The 22,409-nt window shown below is 40.1% G+C and overlaps 1 protein-coding gene across 1 annotated transcript in view; it reads right to left on the bottom strand.

Moving 5' to 3' along the window:
* Positions 1–22,409, bottom strand: part of cars2 (cysteinyl-tRNA synthetase 2, mitochondrial) — a 53,364-nt gene that overhangs the window by 10,708 nt on the left and 20,247 nt on the right. Inside the window, exons 8-11 of the mRNA XM_060899504.1 lie at positions 19,048–19,181; positions 9,655–9,722; positions 5,809–5,875; positions 5,460–5,598 (exon numbers count right to left, since the gene is read on the bottom strand). Coding sequence (XP_060755487.1) covers positions 5,460–5,598; positions 5,809–5,875; positions 9,655–9,722; positions 19,048–19,181 — 408 coding nt within the window. The remainder of the gene's footprint in view (positions 1–5,459; positions 5,599–5,808; positions 5,876–9,654; positions 9,723–19,047; positions 19,182–22,409) is intronic.

A 22,409-nucleotide genomic window follows, 5' to 3' on the forward strand; every position in this document is an offset into this window, starting at 1 on the left:
AAAGAGAGATTTTGTCCCATTTTTGCCTGATATACAATTTTAGTTTCTCAACAATTCAGGGTCTCCTTTGTTGTATTTTGCACTTTATAATGCACTGAATGTTTTAAACGGGAGACAGGTCTGGACTGCAGGCAGGCCAGTTTAGCACCTGGACTCTTTTACTATGGAGCCATGCAGTTTTAATATGTGCAGAAAGCGGTTTGGCATTGTCTTGCTGAAAGAAGGAAGGCCTTCCCTGAAAAAGATTTTGTCTGGATGGCAGCATATTGCTCTGAAAGGTGTAAATATCATTCAACATTAATGATGCCTTCCCAGATGTACAAGCTACCCATGTCATGTGCACTAATGCACCCTCATACCATCACAGATGCCGGCTTTTGAACTGTGCACTGATAAGCTGGATGGTCCGTCTCCTCTTTAGCCTGGAGGACGTGGTGTCCATGATTTCTAAAAAGAATTTCTACTTTTGATTCGTCAGACCTCGGGACAATTTTCCACTTCGCCTCAGTCCATCGTAAAAGAGCTCGGGCCCAGAGAAGGTGGCGGTGTTTCTGGATATTGTTTATATCTGGTTTTAACTTGCATTTGTGGATGCAGTAATGAACTGTTTTCACAGATGATGGTTTTCTGAAGTGTTCCTGAGCCCATTCAGTGATTTCCACTACAGACACGTGTCTGCTTTTAATGCAGTGTCACCTGAGGGCCTGAAGATCACAGGCATCAAATGTCAGTTTTCAGCCTTGTCTCTTGCATACAGAGATTTCTCCAGATTCTCTGAATCTTTTAATGAAATTATGTACCATAGATGATGTGATCCCCAAATCCTTTGCAATTTTACATTGTGGAACATTATTCTTAAATTGTTGCACTCTTTGCCCACATGGTCTTTCACAGAGCGGTGAACCCCTCCCCATCTTTACTTCTGAGAGACTCCGCCTCTCTGGGATGCTCTTTTTATACCCAATCATGTTACCGACCTGTTTCTAATTAACCAAAATAGTTTTTTTTTTTTTAGCATTACACAACTTTTTCAGTCTTTTGTTGCCCCATCCCAAATTTTCTGAAACATGTTGCTCACATCAAATTCAAAATAAGCATATATTTTTCAGAAAACAATAACATTTCTCAGTTTCAATATTTGATATGTTGTCTTTGCACTATTTTCAACAAAATACAGTGTCTTGCAAAAGTATTCATCCCCCTTGGTGTTTGTCCTGTTTTGTCGCATTACAAGCTGGAATTAAAATGGATTTTTGGAGGGTTAGCACCATTTGATTTACACAACATGCCTACCACTTTAAAGATGAAAACTGTTGTTTTTATTGTGACACAAACAATAATTAAGATGAAAAAAAAACAGAAATCTGGAGTGTGCATAGGTATTCACCCCCTTTCGTATGAAACCTCCAAATGAGAGCTGGTCCAAACAATTAACTTCATAAGTCACATAATTAGTTGATTAAGATCCACCTGTGTGCAATCAAAGTGTCAAATGATGTCTGTATAAATCAACCCGTTCTGGAAAACCCCTGACTCTGCAACACTACTAAGCAAGCAACATGAAAACCAAGGAGCACTCCAAACAGGTCAGAGACAAAGTTGTGGAGAAGTATAGATCAGGGTTGGGTTATAAAAAAAAAAATATATCCCAAACTTTGAATATCCCAGGGAGCACCATTAAATCCATTACAGCAAAATGGAAAGAATATGGCACCACTACAAACCTGACGAGAGAAGGCCTCCCACCAAAACTCACAGACCGGGCAAGGAGGGCATTAATCAGAGATGCAACAAAGACACCAAAGATAACACGGAAGGAGCTGCAAAGATCCACAGCGGAGATGGGAGTATCAGTCCATAGGACCACTTTAAGTCGTACACTCTACAGAGTGGGGTTTTATGGAAAAGTGGCCAGAAAAAAGTCTTTGCTTAAGAAAACACATTTGGAGTTTGCCCAACAGCATGTGGCAGACTCCCCAAACACATGGAAGAAGATTCTCTGGTCAAATGAGACTAAAATTGAACTTTTTGGCCATCATGGGAAATGCCATGTGTGGCACAAACCCAACACCCTGAGAACACCATTCCTACAGTGAAGCATGGTGGTGGCAGCATCATGCTGTGGGGATATTTTTCATCTGCAGGAACAGAAAAGCTGGTCAGGACTGAAGGAAAGCTGGATGGCACTAAATACAGGGCAATTCTGGAGGAAAACCTGTTTGAGTCAGCCAGAGGTTTGAGACTGGGATGAAGGTTCACATTCCAGCAGGACAACGACCCTAAACATACTGCTAAAGCTACACTGGAGTGGTTTAAAGGGAAACATTTAAATGTCTTGGAATGGCCTAATCAAAGCCCAGACCTCAATCCAATTGAGAATCTGTGGCATAACTTGAAGATTGCTGTACACTGTTATGTCCCTCTTCTACCTCTAGGTGGCTGTAGGTTCTCTCGTATTTCCTTGTGTTTTGCCTGTTGATTGTCTTTCAGGTGTTCCCTGTTGGTGGGACGTCTCCAATTGGTCTACCTGGCATGTTGTGCACTATAAATGGGAGCTGTGACCAGGAGCAAGAAAGGGGTTGTCTTCACGCCAGCAGCTGATGCCGTTATTTACCCTTATCATATTTAGTGATTGTCTTTATTTTTATTTATTATTTTCTTATATTGTAAACCCCTTATTTGTAATAAACCCCCTAGACTTGAGCCTGTTGGTTTTTTTGGTCATTCGTGTGTTACGCTGGTTAGCTGGTTGTAACATAATATTACAGTAACGGGGTAGTAATGGGGGCTCGTCCGGGAGTTTCCTAGTGGGCCTGTGTTGTGGGTATACGGCAAGTTGTCTCAATGTGATTGTGTTGGTGAGTACTGTTTTCTGGGTGTCTAGCGTGCACCATAATCAGGTAGTTGTCGGGTGGACACTAGAGTCCACCACTTTTTTATTTTAGTTATTGTTTTTGGTTGTAGCCCTTAGTTGGCCTGCTTCAGGGGTGACGTTCTTCACCCCTGAGTTCGCGGTTAAACTTCGCCTTTTAGGGGAACCACTGAAGACTAGAGTTTGACTTAGTTTTCTTAGGTTAGGTAAGTAGGGGTTGTGGTGCAGCAGTGAACCACCCAGTTAACGTGCTCTTTTGTTTTGATGCCTTGAGATTTTTGTGTACTGCGATTGTAGTGTAGTGCAGGTTGATATTTGTTAGGGATTATGGTGCGTTCATGTGCTATGGGAATTACGGTAAATACCAAACGGCGACATGGAAAGCACACATGAACGCCCCCTCTTGTGGTATTTTCCACTGGGCAACTCGTAGAAAATTTTGATACACGAGTTGCTGAGATGATATGAACTTTAACCTTTTCAACATGGCGGCGAGCAGTACAAGACTAGCTTATGAACCAAGAAAGAAGTGGTTTTCACCTACGGAAAGCTGACTCTCACCTTTTAAACGAGTCATGTTATGTATATTATATTATTATAATATGTATATTATAGCCTAATACAAAATATTCTGTGGCTGTCCAAAGAATGCCAACAATGATCTAGATACTGGCTACTCTCATTGTGGCTACAGCCAAATTTCCAAAAACTGCGTGGCATTCAATGTGTTAAGAAAATCTCTACTTGTCATGATGAGGAAATATTCAGCATTATTTACCTTTTGACTTTTGATAACTCATTCCTGCTGTAGCTGATGAACAAGGCAATCTATAATTGTTTTAGCCAAATAACAGGCCTGATTCTGAATCTGGTCCACCATCTTTAATTAGTCAACAACAACAAAAGCATGTGAACACAACACACTGGTAAATACCACTTCCCAACTGGAAAATATCATCTTCCCATAGCACATGAACGCAGCATTAGACTTTGGGCTGCTGTGATTTCCGGGTTTTGACCCTTTGATCGTCTAATCCCTTATCCTCCTGTAATAATTTGTGCTGGCGTGGTATTTGGCAACACCCGAACGTTTTCGTGGTCTTTTTTTTTTTTTGTGGCCACTTTGTTTGAAGTTTGTATATTGCAGCCATTTGCTTTGATTTTATTTCTTTGAGCTTGTTAATCATGTCTGCGGTAGCGCAGGATTTCATTGAAAATCCATCAGTGGAAGGTTTTCATCGCCTTACCAAAGAGCAGTTGATAGAGGTAGCGTCTTTATTGCAGATTGAATTAAGTAGTGGTGAGAAACGTTTGAAAAATACTGTTAAGTCTGTCGTCCTACCCTATCTAGTTGAAAAAGGAATCCTGCCACCTGTTGATTTAAAAGAGGCTATTCATTTAAAAGAACTGCCCATTCGTGAAAAAGAATTAGATTATCAGAGAGAACTTACAGCCACCTAGAGGTAGAAGAGGGACATAACATACACCAACGCAACCCATCTAACTTGAAGGAGTTGGAGCAGTTTTGCCTTGAAGAATGGGCAAAAATCCCAGTGGCTAGATGTGCTAAGCTAATAGAGACATACCCCAAGAGACTTGCAGCTGTAATTGCAGCAAAAGGTGGCTCTACAAAGTATTGACTTTGTGGGGGGACGAATACCTGTGCACACTCCAGATTTCTGTTTTTTCATCTTAATTGTTTGTTTGTGTCAGAATAAAACAATTTTCACCTTTAAAGTTGTAGGCATGTGTAAATCAAATGGTGCTAACCCCCCAAAAATCCATTTTAATTCCAGCTTGTAATGCGACAAAACAGGACAAACACCAAGGGGGATGAATACTTTTGCAAGACACTGTATAGGGTTTCCAAGATTTGCAAATCTTCACATTGTTTTTATTTATGTTTTACAGAGTGTGCCAACATTTTAAAATCCATAGTTTAAAATCCATAGCTACACTTCTCCCTTTTAAAAAACAAACAAAACAATGGCTAGTTCAACAGCAATCCTGCTCTCATATTTAGTTTGAATCACTAGTTTAGATACTTAGCTTGCTATTTGTCTTTTTATTTTTACTATTGCTATTGTTATTTTTAATTTTGTTATTATTATGACCATTATTTTCTTATTTTATTTTATTTTTATGTATATATATTTTTTCTCATAGATTTTAAATATTCATTTTCTCTCTTTTTGTTTTGTTTAATTAAAAGCCCAACTAGGGACAAGTGTTGTGAATTAGCTTTGGCTACAAATACTGTGATGCATACATCAGATAACTGTTCCAGATATCTATGTCTTTGTATCTGTCCCTATTCAAAAATAAACAATACAATACAATACATTTTTGGAATTGAGGTTGTAAGCAAGACCAGTAATTTTTACGTCAGCTCATTACGCTCATGTCAAAATAACCTAAGCATAATTTTTGAATGATTTTTAAATGACTTTCCATGTTCATTACGGAAGAACAAAACAGCAAAACATTTTAGTTGCTGGCTTATACAAGTTATTTTCACTTCAAGGTTAGGAAATTTTGCTCATTCAGTTCTTCAGTTTCAGTATAGCAGCAATTTGGAATCTCCTACCTCTCCCATAAAAAGTTCTCATGTATGTCTTGGCACTGTAGGTGACCCTGCATGTAGGCCCGGGCATTATGGATGAAGTCCGAGATGGAGGACAACGTAGAACGAGCTTCATTCATACTCGCATCACTGTAATCAATCGCTGGGGGAGGAAAAGAGAGTTGTAGCTCCGAATACTATTTTGGGGAAATGTGACCTTTTTCAGTATTCCCTCATAGCTGTAATGACATTATTTTTGTAAAACCTCTGTATTTTCAAAGGCAAATTTTCACACGTAAGCTTCTGTGTCAGGACGTCTCTGTGGTTAATGGTTTATATCTGTGGTTGATATAGATATGGTAATAAAGCTTACCTGATCTGTACTTGGATAAGAGGCAAAACAGTCGAAACTCACTGGCAGTATAGGACTGTAAGAATTCCTACACAAAGGAAAGAGAGAAGACAGACGTTCAGGAGAAACATTAAAAGAGCAGTTTGTAATTTCTAGAGGCCTCTGTTGCCTGTGGTGGAAACTGCTCTTCCAATGAGCCTGAGTTCGGGCCGAGGCAATATGTTGTTATAGTATTGATATTGCAATAAATTGTCATAATACCCTTTTCCGAGATCGTAATATCTTTTTAGATTTTATAAAAATATGTGCAATACTCAAGCACTTCATCATGTACATAATCTTATTCCTTCATTTGTACATATTACCTCAATTCTGTTCTACCTCGATTTTGTGTACATTTGTGTTTGTATTACTTTTTTGACTGAGTGTGAGTCCATTATGGCATTTCAATGGGCATACAGTAGGCATGAGAGTCACTTGGTGGTGCCCATCTCCTCTCCAAGACTCGGCAACGACAGTATCTGCCGCCAAATATTGGCAGACGCAGAGGTACTGCAGACTAGGCAGCCGCTGGATTCCAGAACAGATGCATACCTAGATTTGGGAGACTAAGAGGGTGCTAGGTACCAGCCTCCCATGGCACCACCCCCAGGCTGTGGTGAGGAGTCGCCGCCTTACTGCTCCTCAGGCTGGGAAACCAACCCCCACTACCCATTTCTTCGCCTCACAGAGGACCGTGACCAGTGGAAGGTGTTGACCACCCAGTCTAGCATGGCACCCCTACGACCTCAGCAGTCAAGGGATAACTGAACTGATTACTTTTTTATTGAAGTACTTTTATACTTTAGTAAATTTAACTGAGCATCTGCTGGATTGTTCCAAACGACATCTCACTGTACTTGTACAGTGACAATAAAGGCATCTTGTATCTTGAAAAATATTTATTAAATTTAATTAGTGACTTAATGTTGAACTTTTGAACTTAATTTTTAAAATATGAAAATGTCAACATTTAAAAGGATTGGCAGATTTTTAGTAGTGTTTCCCCTTTTTAATGTTAAAATATTTTTAAATAAATATTTTTAAAATAAAAAAAAATTAAATTTTTAGACATTAAAAAGGATCATCAAACTTTTTTTTTTAAATGCAACACCACTGTATTGCTGGCAGTTTATGAGCAAACCTATACATCAAGATCCATATCATGCATCATAGAAATGTCTTCAATAATTCTGATATGATATTTTTATCTTGTTGCCCACCCTACTTCAGTCTAAAGCTCGTTTCCATCCAAGCCCACTCTCGGTGTTGAAACTACATATCCCTTGTGGGCTTTTGTTCACGACAAACTTAATTTCTGTTCCAGGAAAAATGCCGACAGAAGTATGAAACTACAAGCTAGTGAGACTGAATTCATGGAAATATCAGTTTTTCTAATGTAATTATATTGCCATTTCATACGAGGTGAAACACTTTAAAAAAAAAAATTTAAACCTGCACATTTCAGTAAAAAGTGCACATTAAACAGTTAATAGACTGGAATAAAGCATGATGTACATGAACTAGAACCACTGTACAGAGATCAAAACTGCTCCACAACTAGTCTTAAGCAAAAACTGTTGCAGAAGAAAACACTGTCTTCTGGAATCTTCAGACATATTACACTGCATGCACAAGAGGATAATAACCTCAAACTATGTTCAGTGGACACACCCCATTAAAATAATAGGTTTTTCTGATGTTTAAAAAAAAAAAAAAGGAGACCACCATAAATAATTTCAAAACTTTTCCCACCTTTAATGTGACCTATAACCTGTACAATTCAACTGAAAAACAAACAAATACTGTTCGGGGGAAAAACATGAAAAATATACAATAAGCTGGTTGCATAAGTGTGCACACCCTTAAACTAATACTTTGTTGAAACACCTTTTGATTTAATTACAGCATTCAGTCTTTTTGGGTCGGAGTCTATCAGCCTGCCACAACTAGACTTGGCAATATTTGCCCACTCTTCCTTGCAAAAGCGCTACAAATCTGTCAGATTGCGAGGGCATCTCTTGTGCACAGCCTTCTTCAGGTCACCCCACAGATTTTCAATTGGATTTAGGTCTGGGCTCTGGCTGGGCCGTTCCAAAACTTTTTTGGGGTCATTGTCATGCTGAAAGATGAAATTCCTCTTCATCTTTCTAGCAGACACCTGAAGGTTTAATTGACTGGTATTTAGAACTGTTCATAATTCCCTCCACCTTGACTAAAGCCCCTGTTCCAGCTGAAGAAAAACAACCCCAAAACATGATGCTGCCACCACCATGCTTCACCGTGGGTATGGGGTTCTTTTGGTGATGTGCAGTGTTGTTTTTGCACCAAACATACCTTTTGGAATTGTGGCAAAAAAAAAAAATTCAACCTTGAGTTCATCAGACCATAACACATTTTCCTACATGCTTTTGGGAGAGTTGATTTTTTTTTTTTGCAAAATTTAGCCAGGCCTGGATGTTTTTCTTTGACCCTACCTCATAGTCCAGACATATGGAGAAAACGGGAGATTGTTGTCACATGTAGTACACAACCAGTACTTGCCAGAAATTCCTGCAGCTCCTTCAGTGTTGCTGTCGGCCTCTCGGCAGTAGCCTGGGCCCGCCCATCCTAAGTGTGACGCAACACGAGGGCCTGTTGCGAGCTTAGTCTGGCAAGGCAAGCTATCTCCAGCTCTTCCAAGCTCCCGAAAAATCGGGAGCCAATCAACTTTGAGCATCTCCAACGGCCCTGGGTAGAGGCGTGTTCAAGGCAGTGACGTAGCAGAACTGCGACCGGAAGCCATAGATTGTTTACAGAATCTATGCCGGAAGCGCTTCATTCACTAGAAACATTACGAACATGGAGCAGCGGCAAGCCTTTGACACAGCGGTAGATGCTGTATTGAAAGCATTCAACGGGAAGTTCTCATTGAAAATGGAGCAAAGAGCAGCCCTGGAGGTATTTATCTTCTTCCTGTTACTCAAGCAGTTTCCGTCGCGTCACATACGTCAGAGGAAAGAGTGATGTGATTGGTTTAAGCTTCGTCACAGCCTTTTCTGGCTTCGACCAGTAGCAAACTGAGGCATTTCAGGGAGGCGGGTCAACCACGCCTTTGGGAAACGGTTGGGCTTAATATCTTTGCCAGACCAAATGCTCGCAGAGCTTTGAAGTCGTGTTAGCCAGACTATCTCGGCAGCCCAGATTTCATCTTGTCTTTTCATCAATTTTGGAGGGACGTCCAGTTCTCGCTAATGTCACTGTCGTCCCATATTTTCTCCACTTCTTGATGACGGTCTTCACTGTGCTCCATGGTATATCTAATGTCGTGGAAATGTTTTTGTCCCCTTCTCCTGACTGATACCTTTCAACAATGAGCTCCCTTTGACGCTTTGTAAGCTCTCTGTGAACCCTGGCTTTTGCTGGAGGAGGCAACTGAGTAAATGTCTGAACTTTATTTGGGGTTAATCAGAGTCATTTTAATTGATGGCAGGTGTGAACCCAAAAAGACTGAATGCTGTAATTAAAGCAAAAGGTGCTTCAACAAAGTATTAGTTTAAGGGTGTGCACACTTATGCAACCAGCTTATTGTACGGTTTTTATTTTTGTATGTTTTTCCCCTGAACAGATTTGCTTGTTTATCAATTGAATTGTACAGGTTATAGGTCACATTAAAGGTGGGAAAAGTTTTGAAATTATTTATCGTGGTCTCATTTTTTTTTTTTACATCAGAAAAACCTGTCATTTTAACGGGGTGTGTCCACTTTTTATATCCACTGTACATTACATTCTATTCGGATTAACCTGGATACTGAATGTACATCAGTACAGTATGTTAAGAGAACCTACCTTTATTGTAATATAATTCTTCAAGGACTTGGACATCTTTTCTGCGCTGCCTTTCAAATGAAGGTGCCCTAAAAAATGTATCAGTTTAACAGTTAGATGTTAGGTGACATAAAGAATCTTTGTATGGTTGCTGAAAGCACTGAGACTCCACACTTATCACATAATTCAATTTCAGCTTCCCAACCATCAAGGACGCTGTTTAACACCTGAATACCAACTTGCATGTGTGTACGCATGCTGAGATATAGCACATATAGCACAGGACAAGTAACCTGATAGAACACATTATGGCATTTAAACAGTATATTTAATCGAGAATGCAAGGACGGCTGACTTGAGCACACAGAACAGTATCAGCAAGTGTGGGCATTAAAAATGATTGTGAAGTGCTGCGAGTTGTGTGTACACAAAGTTTCTTACGAGTGTGTGGTTAAAAAGTATGCAGAAACACTGATGTATGTGAAAGCGCTTCACCTCTGCGAGCACTGAGCCACACGTACTTCATTTCCCCTCAGGTCAAGGTGTCTTGTGCTCATTGGTCATGATTATCTTAATCACAACTTTCAGCGTGAGGAGTTCACTGTTAATGCTTTTATTGCTTAATACTAAGCAGGTTACTCGTTTCAGCTGCATCCCTATTACTGATTGAGCTTTTCTTCTGATATTCATAACAGCTTCAAATTACTTTTAACGCCGTTTTGATTGGCTGCAAATAGCTGCCTACAAATAATGGTCCGCTCATGCACAGTTACTTCGCACTTTTGTATTTTGAGTTCTGTGAGATGTAAATAAAACAGCAGAGATGCCTACCCCAAATTTTGAATTTCAGTACTCTTGAAAACATTTTTCAGTATTTTAGAATGACTTTCAGTAACATTCATTTATGCGCATTTCCATTATAAAGAGGTATATATACCAATATGTTTAACATTTAAATTATTAAAAAGAACCGTTTTGTGTGAATTGAATAAACAAAACGCGAGCAGCCATCTCAACTGAATTTCCACTCAACAAATTTCTAGAGCATACAATATATCACATTTTTATAAATACAATAGTGTTCCCTGTTTGCAGACATTACGGTTGACTACCAGTCATTGGTATTGAATGTAACTCCTCAAAAGTATTATATTATATTGCCTGGCAAAATGTTCTACCTGTTAACGGATTCTAATAAAATTAAAAAAAAAATTTCTTATTTCATGCCAAAGAGAGTCCGACATTGTTATCTTAATGTCCCAATATATAAATACTTCAGCATAATGCTTCAGAAGAGACATTGAATAAAATGACATTTATAATTGTATTTAAAACAGTGGAATGATCAATTTTTTGCCACAATCCCAACAGCACTAATCATAAAATTCTGTTTTTGATCATACTACATGTACATTTGCACTTGCAACACTGAAAAGACTTTGAATTAAAGAAGTACAGCCAGTGTTTGATATTTCAGTGAATAAAAATCACACGTAAAAAGAAACTGAATAAGTTTAACTCACATTTCATGGCACTAATTGGCAAGTTCAACTCCAAGCACAGGTCAACCATCACCGCTTCAGCACGTGTCACGTTCCGTGTCTTTTCATCCACAGATTTCGTAAAAAACTGCTGGATACCCCCAGATTTACTTTCCGCCTGACTCGCCATTTCAGCATACTCCATATGTTTTTTTTGTAGTTGACATGCCACGTGCAGTCATCCCGACCACCACGAGTGATGTTAATGTCAGTTCTACACAGTTTGTAGTGCGCATATCCATTGCCCTTTTGACTGGGTGTAATGCATGGCCATTCTACCGTATCGAAAATAGTGCGAACAAATGTGCGGAATCTGCGCATGTCACACACAGCATGTGTGGTTGTCGTAAAAATAAATAGCCTAGCCGTGAATCGCGCATGGATTGAAAAAGTCGCTTGGACATTTAAAAACAACTCACTGGAATTTTTTAAGACTATAATAATTCCGTACAGAATAACACTGTTTGCCGTAACATCGTATTTACGTAACTTTTCTGTACAAAATACGGCCAATCCGTACTAGTAGGCATCTCTGAAACAGTGATTGCATCTGATTTCTTTGTTATTGTTTGACTCATCATTTGAACTCATCAGTATTTCAAAAAATAATAATTTGAATAAAAAAAAAAATTACTGAACTCGGTTTTCACAAAATATCATGATTTGTTTGTGTCCATCTTTGGCATCAGTAAATAATTGCTGCTTGCTCGCCACTAACAAATCACGATATTTTGTTCAACCTTGTCCAATAATTGCTCAATATTTGCTGTGTGGGTAAGACGCAAGGAGCTCCTATGCCAAAGCAGAGGTTAACCTTTGGATGGTGGGTGCCATCACTTTTGCCTACAGACTGACTAGACACTATGAACCCCTCCCTGAGAACCACCACAGTTCCTGATCATCCAGAACCTGTGGTCTTCTTGAAAAATCTCAGATCGCATGCACAAGGTGATAGTAAGGTGTTACAAATCATAGTGTGATATACAACTAATGTAAACCACGTCACGGAATAGAGTTTATACTTTCCATAGATCACCATAGCAACCAAAACAGCATCAACAAGTCAGAGAAACTCATCCTCTGTTTTGAACGTATTGAATCAGGAACCAGGATGTTAAACGGTTTCAAATCTCTGATTTCCCCAGCCACACTAAACTGCGCAGCATTTTCAAATATTACTGGAGAATGTTTTTTTTTTCAAAAAAAGACGAGTTTTTAGTGCTGCAAAATGCCGAAACATATATTTACACCTTTTTTAAATGTATCTACACCAGTGTTGTAGTCGAGTCACTAAACCTCGAGTCAGAGTCCAGTCTCGAGTCTCCAGTGTTCAAGTCCAAGTCATTAAAAAAAATTCAGAGTCGAGTCCACTATTGATCCAAGTCAAGTCCGAGAACAAGACTCCAACCGCACCATTTGACGGTGGCTGTTTTCACGCCATTAACATTAGTTTGTTTCTGAACAGGTGAATGTGCATTCTCTATCAGCGAGTGCGAAGTATTCTGTCAGAGATGGTTGGGAGACGGATGTAAGAGCAGAAGGTGTGTTTCTTAACCCCTTGGCTGCCACCCATAATCATACATGTCAACCCCTTTGGGCGTCCACCTGTAGTATCAGAGGAAGAAATCCATAAAATCAACATAAAATCCTTATAGCCTTCGGATCGCACCAAACTTATTTTGATGTACATTTGTACAATACACATTTACTGCTATCCTATTGTTCATAGAGTAGGCTGCTCCCACTCCAAAGGAAAATACTTTTTACAGACTCAGGGAAAACACTCAAACTCCACTCAGTACGTTTACATGCACATCCAAATCGAGCTGCTGTCGGTAATCAAGCTAAGGGTCCCAGCAGGGGTGCCAGAGAAATCCAATCCTACATGCACACAAGGAAATCGAGCTATTGTGTGAGGTACATTGTGCACCCGAGCCACAGGTGGCGCTACACGCCCCATCGTGTTGGTACACTTCTGGTTGTCGTCATGAAGAAGAGCTATTCAAGAGTGTAAACAAAGTTATCAGTTCCGTGTTCACAAGTTCCATGCTCAAGCTGTTAGGCTTGCTCTAACAGACTGTATGGCTACAAACTGTCCTGCGCAGACCACTGTTTTGTAAGACAACTTATTTTGCACAATTGTATATTTTTCTAAAGTCCATTTTTTGCTTACAAAAATATATTTTTTTTTTGCTTACAATTTAACTTATGTCTTAATAAACACACAAAAAGTTAAATTGTTTTGTTTTTATTGACATTCTTCAGATGTTGGACATATATATATATATATATATATATATATATATATATATATATATATATATATGAAGAGTTCAGATGCAAAATTCCCTAAATCCATTTGACCACTTTTTGAGAAAAAGGCCATTTTTTATCAGGCCTTCATATTTAAGTATAGAAAGCTAGTTTTATTTGAAATCACAAGGTTATTAGTTAGTGAAAAATATATGTTAATCTCACAAATGGTACTTCAGCCAAATTACTATTTTTTAGCAATTATTTTTTTATTTAGCGTCAAAACCAGCTAAATCCATATGTGGTTTGTATGCAAAAACCTCTAAATCCATTTTTTCCTAACAGACATAGGTAAGTGTTACAAAACCACCAAAGATACAATTGAAAATATTGAAAATTATGATACCACACATATGGGGTGGTTGTGATGGTGATGGTGGTGTGGTTGGCTCACTCATAGCTAATTTAATATGGGACCTATGATCATGAGCAAATTGCACCATATTTTTAGGTAATACCTAATAATACTAACACCTCTCAGGAACCCTTGTTTTATCTTCCTTCAGAACGGAGTATTTGATGGTCACGTCTCTCTGCCGTCTCTTGTCTTCATCATCAACTTGTTCCCTCCTCCGTTGAACCGGCATAATCTCCAAGTGGGACAGAAGTATAGTGTCCTGTTCAACTTTATCTTTAGATGTGTATAGCTGATTTTTAAAGTATGCCAGGTCGTTCTGAGTTAAGCTTGCCGCAGCACACATCAACCTGTTGTGATTGCAGGCTATTCCATTTTCAGTATTTTCGCCACTATATCGGTTCATTTTCGCTTTATAGCAAACATGATTTTCAACAATGCGACGTTTTCTCCGCCCATTCACTGTCTGGAGGACAGGTTCATCCATGCCATCGTAATCCATGTTGGTATTATCTGCCATTTCGCGAAATCTCCCTCTGAATAAAGTTGCAGCTTCCTTGATGAGACTTTGTTTACTAGCGTTAAAGCACGTGAGTCCAAGTGACGTTCTGATTGGTTGTTGAATATAGAGGCTTTTGTTGCTAAATTGAAGCGGCGTTTAGAGGGGTTTGATATTAAACCGATTTTTTAGACAAGACGGGGAGTGGTTTTTATTTTATTTTTTTACAAAAATATTTCATTTACATATACTAGATGTAACCAGGATTCACACAACATCCTTAACTCATTTTTCACGGAGATGGCGTTTAGAGGGTTTTGCATCTGAACTCTTCATATATATATATATATATATATATATATATATATATATATATATATATATATATACATACACACACACACACACACACACACACACACACACACAAATACAGTGACTTGTTTATGTACACAATTCACAGCTATGCAACAGCTGTACAGATGTATTTGGTGATACAGTAAGTGAGCTAAATTTTAATAGTGCAAACAATGCCACAAAAAGAAACGATTCATGTCGTTGTCATGATTCGTTGTCATGCCGACCGAGGCTGTCGTGTTTCCCGCTTGTGGTCTCGTCACTCGTCACTCCCGGAAGCGGCAGTGCTGAAGTAAGTAGCTCGACTACGTAGCTCGATAGGGTTTACATGCACTAAGTAGCTCGGCTACAATCGCATAATCTAGGTCGTGTAGCTCGATTACGAGAAATCAAGTTCGGTTCGATTTCAGCCGAGCTAAGGTGTTTCCATGGCATTTAGAACCTCGATTTCAGTCGAGCAACGGCAGAAATTCGATTTTCTCTATGTGCATGTAAACGCACTGACTGTCTGTGCACTGTCAGTCAAAGTGTAGGCTGCTCCCATTTCAATGGGATACTTTTCACGGAGACCATTTTTGTCCACAGTCAACTTTTCATATAGCCAGAGAAAGCACTCAAACGTCACCATTTTTGTCCACAATCAGTCATGTTTACATATGATCTTGATTATAATCACTGGCAGCCTTCTTTGCCAGCTGTAACTGCCTTTCTGTGGGGGTGATGTCACAACAGAAGTCTGTGTTCAGTTTGCATTGCAGTAGTGCAGTAAGGGTGTCTGTGCCCAGGTTTTTTCTGCAGTCAGTGTGGATTTTCCTGACCTCTGCTCTTATTACACTTGTTGGTTGATCATCGGTCTTAGGCTTTGCAAACATCGTCATTTGCGGCTGATTCTGTTTCTGGTGCAGATTTCGCTGATGTAGTTTGGACCTCATGTGTTCCCTCACGTCGTAAACTCCAGACGCCGCAACTTTTATATCTCGCACACAAACTGTGCAGTGCGTGTACTCCTCATTTTTCGCCTGAACAATGACACCATTAAATGTCTCCTTCCAGTCAGGAAGATACCGCCCGCCATATCTCATTTTCTTTCTCGGTGTTCCCATTCTTTCACTCTGCAGACGCTATTCAAAATCTCTCAGGTGTAAACAATGTCGCTCTGCACAATAAGAAAATCGTTCGAACAATGACCGTTTGGCACGTTTAAATGCAGATCGTGCGCATGACCGGAACGAGCGAAGTCTCGCAGTCGCGATACTGCACGAGGCTTGAGGAATAAACATCCAGTTTCACATAGTCTAGGTTATCTGCCCCTGCATACACGCTGTTCTTTGTCTATAAATCGAGCTTTTGTATGTTTTTGCGACGATCAGCTGACGATGTTCAAGTAAGATACACAAAATAAATTTAGGTCAGAAAATACTGAAAATCCATAAGACTTTGTTTATACGCCCGTACGCCCTTGAAATGAGCTAAAATCTGTATAATTTCCAGACAATCCGTATAGGTTGACATGTATGCATAATTAATTGTAATGTGCCGGGCATATAGGACAAAAATAGGATATTTTGATAATCTTTCTCTAACTTGTTCAGAACTTTTTTTAATATTTGTATAGAAAAAAAAGAAATCACAAAAAACACTATTGTAGAGTAAAAATAACTTTAGTAAATCAAAAATAACTTCAAAAACATCCAAAAAAAAATCCAACAAGAAAACGGGTCTTGTCAATGAGAACCTGTCCATAAACATGAATTAGTAGTACTTGAAAACACAATGTACACCAAGGGTCCATGTATTCCAAGTAACTGGGTACCATTTTTATGATGGTCTTTGGTATGACCCGACCGTGAATAGAACTCGCGATCTCCCGATCGAGAGGCGGACACGCTAACCACTAGGCCAACTCATGGTAATGTGCCATGTAAGGTACATAAAAGATTTCATGACGTATGTGACTCGTCCAAGGGCACTGAAGGGGTTAATACAAGTGAAGACAGGTGAACAATCCAGAAAGGCAGGCAAAATCGTAAAACGATGAAACAGGCAATAGGTCGAGGCAGGCACAAACAGGCTATCGTAGACTCGGCAGAATCAAAGACGAGAAACAGGAAATCAGGGATGAGGAACCCAAACAAGGAGTTAAGCTTACTTAGTTTTCAAGTACTAAGTAAGTAACAGGTATTGGTTGGCACGGTACTGTCTGTTTGTGCAAGTTGCCTTTACTAGTAAAGACAACTTGTTACATCAGTACATACTGTAGTGATGTGCATTCAGTGTCCATTACTTAGTAACACATTACTAAGTAAGCTCAGTAATGTGTAATGTGTCAACAATGCAACTCAATTAGGGCTGCGTACCTAAACGTAACATCAGGTACAGGTACCGGTACAGAGGTTTAGGTACAGGTCCGGACCTGTACCTGAACAATTTGACAAATTCTTCTGAACTTCTTCAATAATGACAGAAACATTAATAAACTGTTGACAACTTGTCAGTATCTTTATTCAAAGAAAACCAAACATAACTAGGTTTCCTACCTCACTTCTCAGTCACCCTATAGTTAACGTGGGACAAAAAGTCATAAGTTGTCTCACAGCGAGAAGTGACTACACTAGAGTACTACAGACTACACGCAGTCCGCGGCCTTTAACTTAAGGCCAATTTATGCTGACAACGCAGTCCTCACAGATGGCGTCGCAGATGGCGTCTGCGTAGCCCCCCACCTTCGCAGACGCTCTGCGCGCACCTCCCAAAAATTGTGACCACCGCAGAAGCCTCGCAGACAGCGTCGCAGACAAGAGGGCTCTGATTGGTCCACTCTACATCCGCTGTACACGCACTTCTGCTTCCCTACTTTCCCGGTTTGGTTTGTTTTCACGACCGCCATTTTTAAAAACACGAGCGAAGATGGAGCAGCACGAAGAGCGGTTGATCGAGGAAGTGAGGAAGTACGTACATCTATACGACTCCAGTTCTAGTCATTATAAGTAACCGGAGGATAAACACTCCACTAACCACACCCACCAACTACTCCTAGCGATTTCGCGATTTCACGCCCCCTTGCGTTGTGGCGGTGAATAACATCGCGCACGCCTATTACTCCCCGCTCAACGATAAATTACAACTGTCTGCAAAAAGCTATCTGCGAAAGCCTTGTCGCAAGAGCATGCAGAGGCCCTTGCGACAAAGGCCGCCAATGCCAGCAAAGGAAAAATGGCTGACCTGCTTTTGAGTCTTTTTGACCAATCAGAACGCTGGATCAGCCAAGCTCTCGCAATGTCTCGTGAGACTGTGGCGAGAGGATCTCAAATCAAAGATGGCTCTGATTTCAAGTTTCAGCGCGGCATTTTACGTCTTTTCCAGTGCTAAATTTTCGTCTTTGTGGTAGGATTTACGCGTCTTCAGTCACAAAATAAGCATAGACTTGGTGTAAATTTATATCGGTACAGTACCGGTACTTCATGATCCGGTATTCTGGACCTGTACCGAATCGATTTTCACGGTACAGTACCAGTACACAGTACCGGTACGCAGCCCTAAACTCAATACTTCACAAAGGAAGTGCGTTTTCACAGTTTTTACGTACATAGGGGCGATGATTGCACCTGCACAGGATTAAGACACGAGTCGTTTACGGCATGCACGCTGTCCGGAGCGCACCCAAGAGTCTATCTGATGCACGTGCGCAGGCGTGTCACTCTTGCACGAAATTAGTACGAAATTAATGTAGATATAAATATCCTATGCCAAATCATTATGGCATGTTACAAAAAATCTCATCTCATCTCATTATCTCTAGCCGCTTTATCCTTCTACAGGGTCGCAGGCAAGCTGGAGCCTATCCCAGCTGACTACGGGCGAAAGGCGGGGTACACCCTGGACAAGTCGCCAGGTCATCACAGGGCTGACACATAGACACAGACAACCATTCACACTCACATTCACACCTACGGTCAATTTAGAGCCACCAGTTAACCTAACCTGCATGTCTTTGGACTGTGGGGGAAACCGGAGCACCCGGAGGAAACCCACGCGGACACGGGGAGAACATGCAAACTCCACACAGAAAGGCCCTCGCCGGCCACGGGGCTCGAACCCAGGACCTTCTTGCTGTGAGGCGACAGCGCTAACCACTACACCACCGTGCCGCCGTTACAAAAAATAAAGAAAAAAATCAGAGTCCTCGTCTCCAATTTACGAGTCCGAATGCAGTTAATGCCCGAGTCAGAGTCCAAAAAATTAAGGCATGAGTCGGACTAGAGTCCGAGTCCCGGACTCGAGTACTACAAGCCTGATCTACATTAATGTATCCAAGACCTGAGGTGAACGGTGTACAGCTACGGCTTTACCTGAGTGCAGGAAATAGTTCCCCCATTGGTCACACTTGTGGTAGGCCTCACACTGAGCAATTTCATTCTCGTGGTGAGGAAAGGCCAGATCGATCCCTCCTGAGTGGATGTCCAACTGGCTCCCAAACACAGAGCTGCCAAAAAAAAGAGCAAAGCAGGGTCATTCCAAGCGAAATCACATGAGGTCCAGACTGAACAGCATGAAGAATTCAAAGGGCAATAACCAATATGCAATAGTGATGTGGTGTTCGTAAATGATTCGTTCATTCTGAACGAACCTTTTGTACGACTCTGGAGTAACGAGTCATCGCTGCATACTTTCAGTGTAGGAATGACCGATTCGTTCACAAATCATAATTACAGGTCTTTCAGATCTGAGTCTCGTTCATTATTTATGTGCTTACAGCAATCACATGACTAATGCTATTATTGGAAACGAGAGAAGAACTTGCTGATGTTAGCTGGTCAACCAGAACATTTTTGTAGCTAGCTATCTGTGTGTAATGTACAGTGGATAAAAAAAAAAAAAAAAAAGTGTACACACCCTGTTAAAATGCTATGTTTTTCTGATGTAAAAAAAAATGAGACCACGATAAATAATTTCAAAACTTTTCCCACCTTTAATGTGACCTATAACCTGTACAATTCAATTGAAAAACATACAAATCTGTTTGGGAGAAAAACACAAAAAATAAAAAACATACAATAAGCTGGCTTTCGCCCGTAGTCAGCTGGGATAGGCTCCAGCTTGCCTGCGACCCTGTAGAAGGATAAAGCGGCTAGAGATAATGAGATGAGATGAGACAATAAGCTGGTTGCATAAGTGTGCACACCCTTAAACTAATACTTTTAATGAAGCACCTTTTGATTTAATTACAGCATTCAGTCTTTTTGGGTTCACACCTGCCATCAATTAAAATAACTCTGATTAACCCCAAATAAAGTTCAGACATTTACTCAGTTGCATCCTCCAGCAAAAGCCAGGGTTCACAGAGAGCTTACAAAGCGTCAAAGGGAGCTCATTGTTGAAAGGTATCAGTCAGGAGAAGGGGACAAAAACATTTCCACGGCATTAGATATACCATGGAGCACAGTGAAGACAGTCATCAAGAAGTGGAGAAAATATGGGACGACAGTGACATTAGCGAGAACTGGACGTCCCTCCAAAATTGATGAAAAGACAAGACGAAATCTGGTCAGTGAGGCTGCCGAGAGGCCGACAGCAACACTGAAGGAGCTGCAGGAATTTCTGGCAAGTACTGGTTGTGTACTACATGTGATGACAATCTCCCATATTCTCCATATGTCTGGACTATGAGGTAGGGTCAAAGAAAAACATCCAGGCCCGGCTAAATTTTGCAGCAAAAAAAAAAAACATCAATTCTCCCAAAAGCATGTGGGAAAATGTGTTATGGTCTGATGAAACCAAGACTGAACTTTTTGGCCACAATTCCAAAAGGTATGTTTGGTGCAAAAACAACACTGCACATTACCAAAAGAACCCCATACCCACGGTGAAGCATGGTGGTGGCAGCATCATGTTTTGGGGTTGTTTTTCTCCAGCTGGAACAGGGGCTTTAGTCAAGGTGGAGGGAATTATGAACAGTTCTAAATACCAGTCAATTTTGGCCCAAAAACTTTCAGGTGTCTGCTAGAAAGCTGAAGATGAAGATGAATTTCATCTTTCAGCACAACAATGATCCCAAAAAAGTTTTGGAATGGCCCAGCCAGAGCCCAGACCTAAATCCAATTGAAAATCTGTGGGGTGACCTGAAGAGGGCTGTGCACAAGAGATGCCCTCGCAATCTGACAGATTTGTAGCGCTTTTGCAAGGAAGAGTGGGCAAATATTGCCAAGTCTAGATGTGGCAGGCTGATAGACTCCGACCCAAAAAGACTTGAATGCTGTAATTTAATCAAAAGGTGCTTCAACAAAGTATTAGTTTAAGGGTGCGCACACTTATGCAACCAGCTTATTGTACATTTTTTTGTGTGTTTTTTTTTTCCCCCTGAACAGATTTGTTTGTTTTTCAATTGAATTGTACAGGTTATAGGTCACATTAAAGGTGGGAAAAGTTTTTAAATTATTTATCATGATCTCATTTTTTTAACATCAGAAAAACCTATCATTTTAACGGGGTGTGTACACTTTTTATATCCACTGTAGGTACTGAATGAATGCTTAATTTGCCCAAGTTTTGGAAGGAGTTCATATAGTACACAGTTAAAATGTACAGTTAGTACAGTACACAGTTAAAATGAAATAACGTTTCTCCAGGACCACGGTGCTACATTAAACATCACAGGACCACAAATCTACATATAATAAAGTGCCTAAGTGCAGTGAGTGCAAACATTGCAGACAATAAACTCCACAAAGAACATAAAGTGCAAACAACAAGGATAGTGAAAAAAAAGACAACTTGCACAGACAAGTGCCAACCAATATCTGTTACTGATAATGTACGGAAAGTTTGAGTGTACGTTTGAGTGTGTATTCATGAATTATAACAATGAATATACAATATACAATGAACAGAATGATATTTGTATTGATAGGCACAGCACTCTCATATGTTCAAGTCAGCTTTATTGTCAGTTTCTTCATATGCACAGGTCATACAAGGAAATTGAAATTACGTTTCTCTCTATCCCATGCAAAGACATAGACAAACATAGGACTGACATTAACAAGACAAACATTAAAGTGCAAGACAGGACCAATAACAGTGTAACAAGCAATAAGTAATAATAAAGTAATGATTAAAAAAAAACAATTGAAACATTTAAAGGAACAGTCCACCATATTTCCATAATGAAATATGCTCTTATCTGAATTGAGACGAGCTGCTCCGTACCTCTCCGAGCTTTGCGCAACCTCCCAGTCAGTCAGACGCAGTCAGATGCGCTGTCACTCCTGTTAGCAATGTAGCTAGGCTCAGTATGGCCAATGGTATTTTTTGGGGCTGTAGTTAGATGCGACCAAACTCTTCCACATTTTTCCTGTTTACATAGGTTTATATGACCAGTGACATGAAACAAGTTCAGTTACACAAATTGAAACGTAGCGATTTTCTATGCTATGGAAAGTCCGCACTATAATGACAGGCGTACTAACACCTTCTGCGCGCTTCGGCAGTGCATTGATATCTGAGCTCCGTATCAATGCGCTGCCGAAGCGCGCAGAAGGTGTTAGTACGCCTGTCATTATAGTGCGGACTTTCCATAGCATAGAAAATCGCTACGTTTCAATTTGTGTAACTGAACTTGTTTCATGTCACTGGTCATATAAACCTATGTAAACAGGAAAAACGCGGAAGAGTTTGGTCACATCTAACTACAGCCCCAAAAAATACCATTGGC

The sequence above is a fragment of the Neoarius graeffei genome, chromosome 18 (assembly GCF_027579695.1).
Source record: "Neoarius graeffei isolate fNeoGra1 chromosome 18, fNeoGra1.pri, whole genome shotgun sequence".
Taxonomy (NCBI): domain Eukaryota; kingdom Metazoa; phylum Chordata; class Actinopteri; order Siluriformes; family Ariidae; genus Neoarius; species Neoarius graeffei.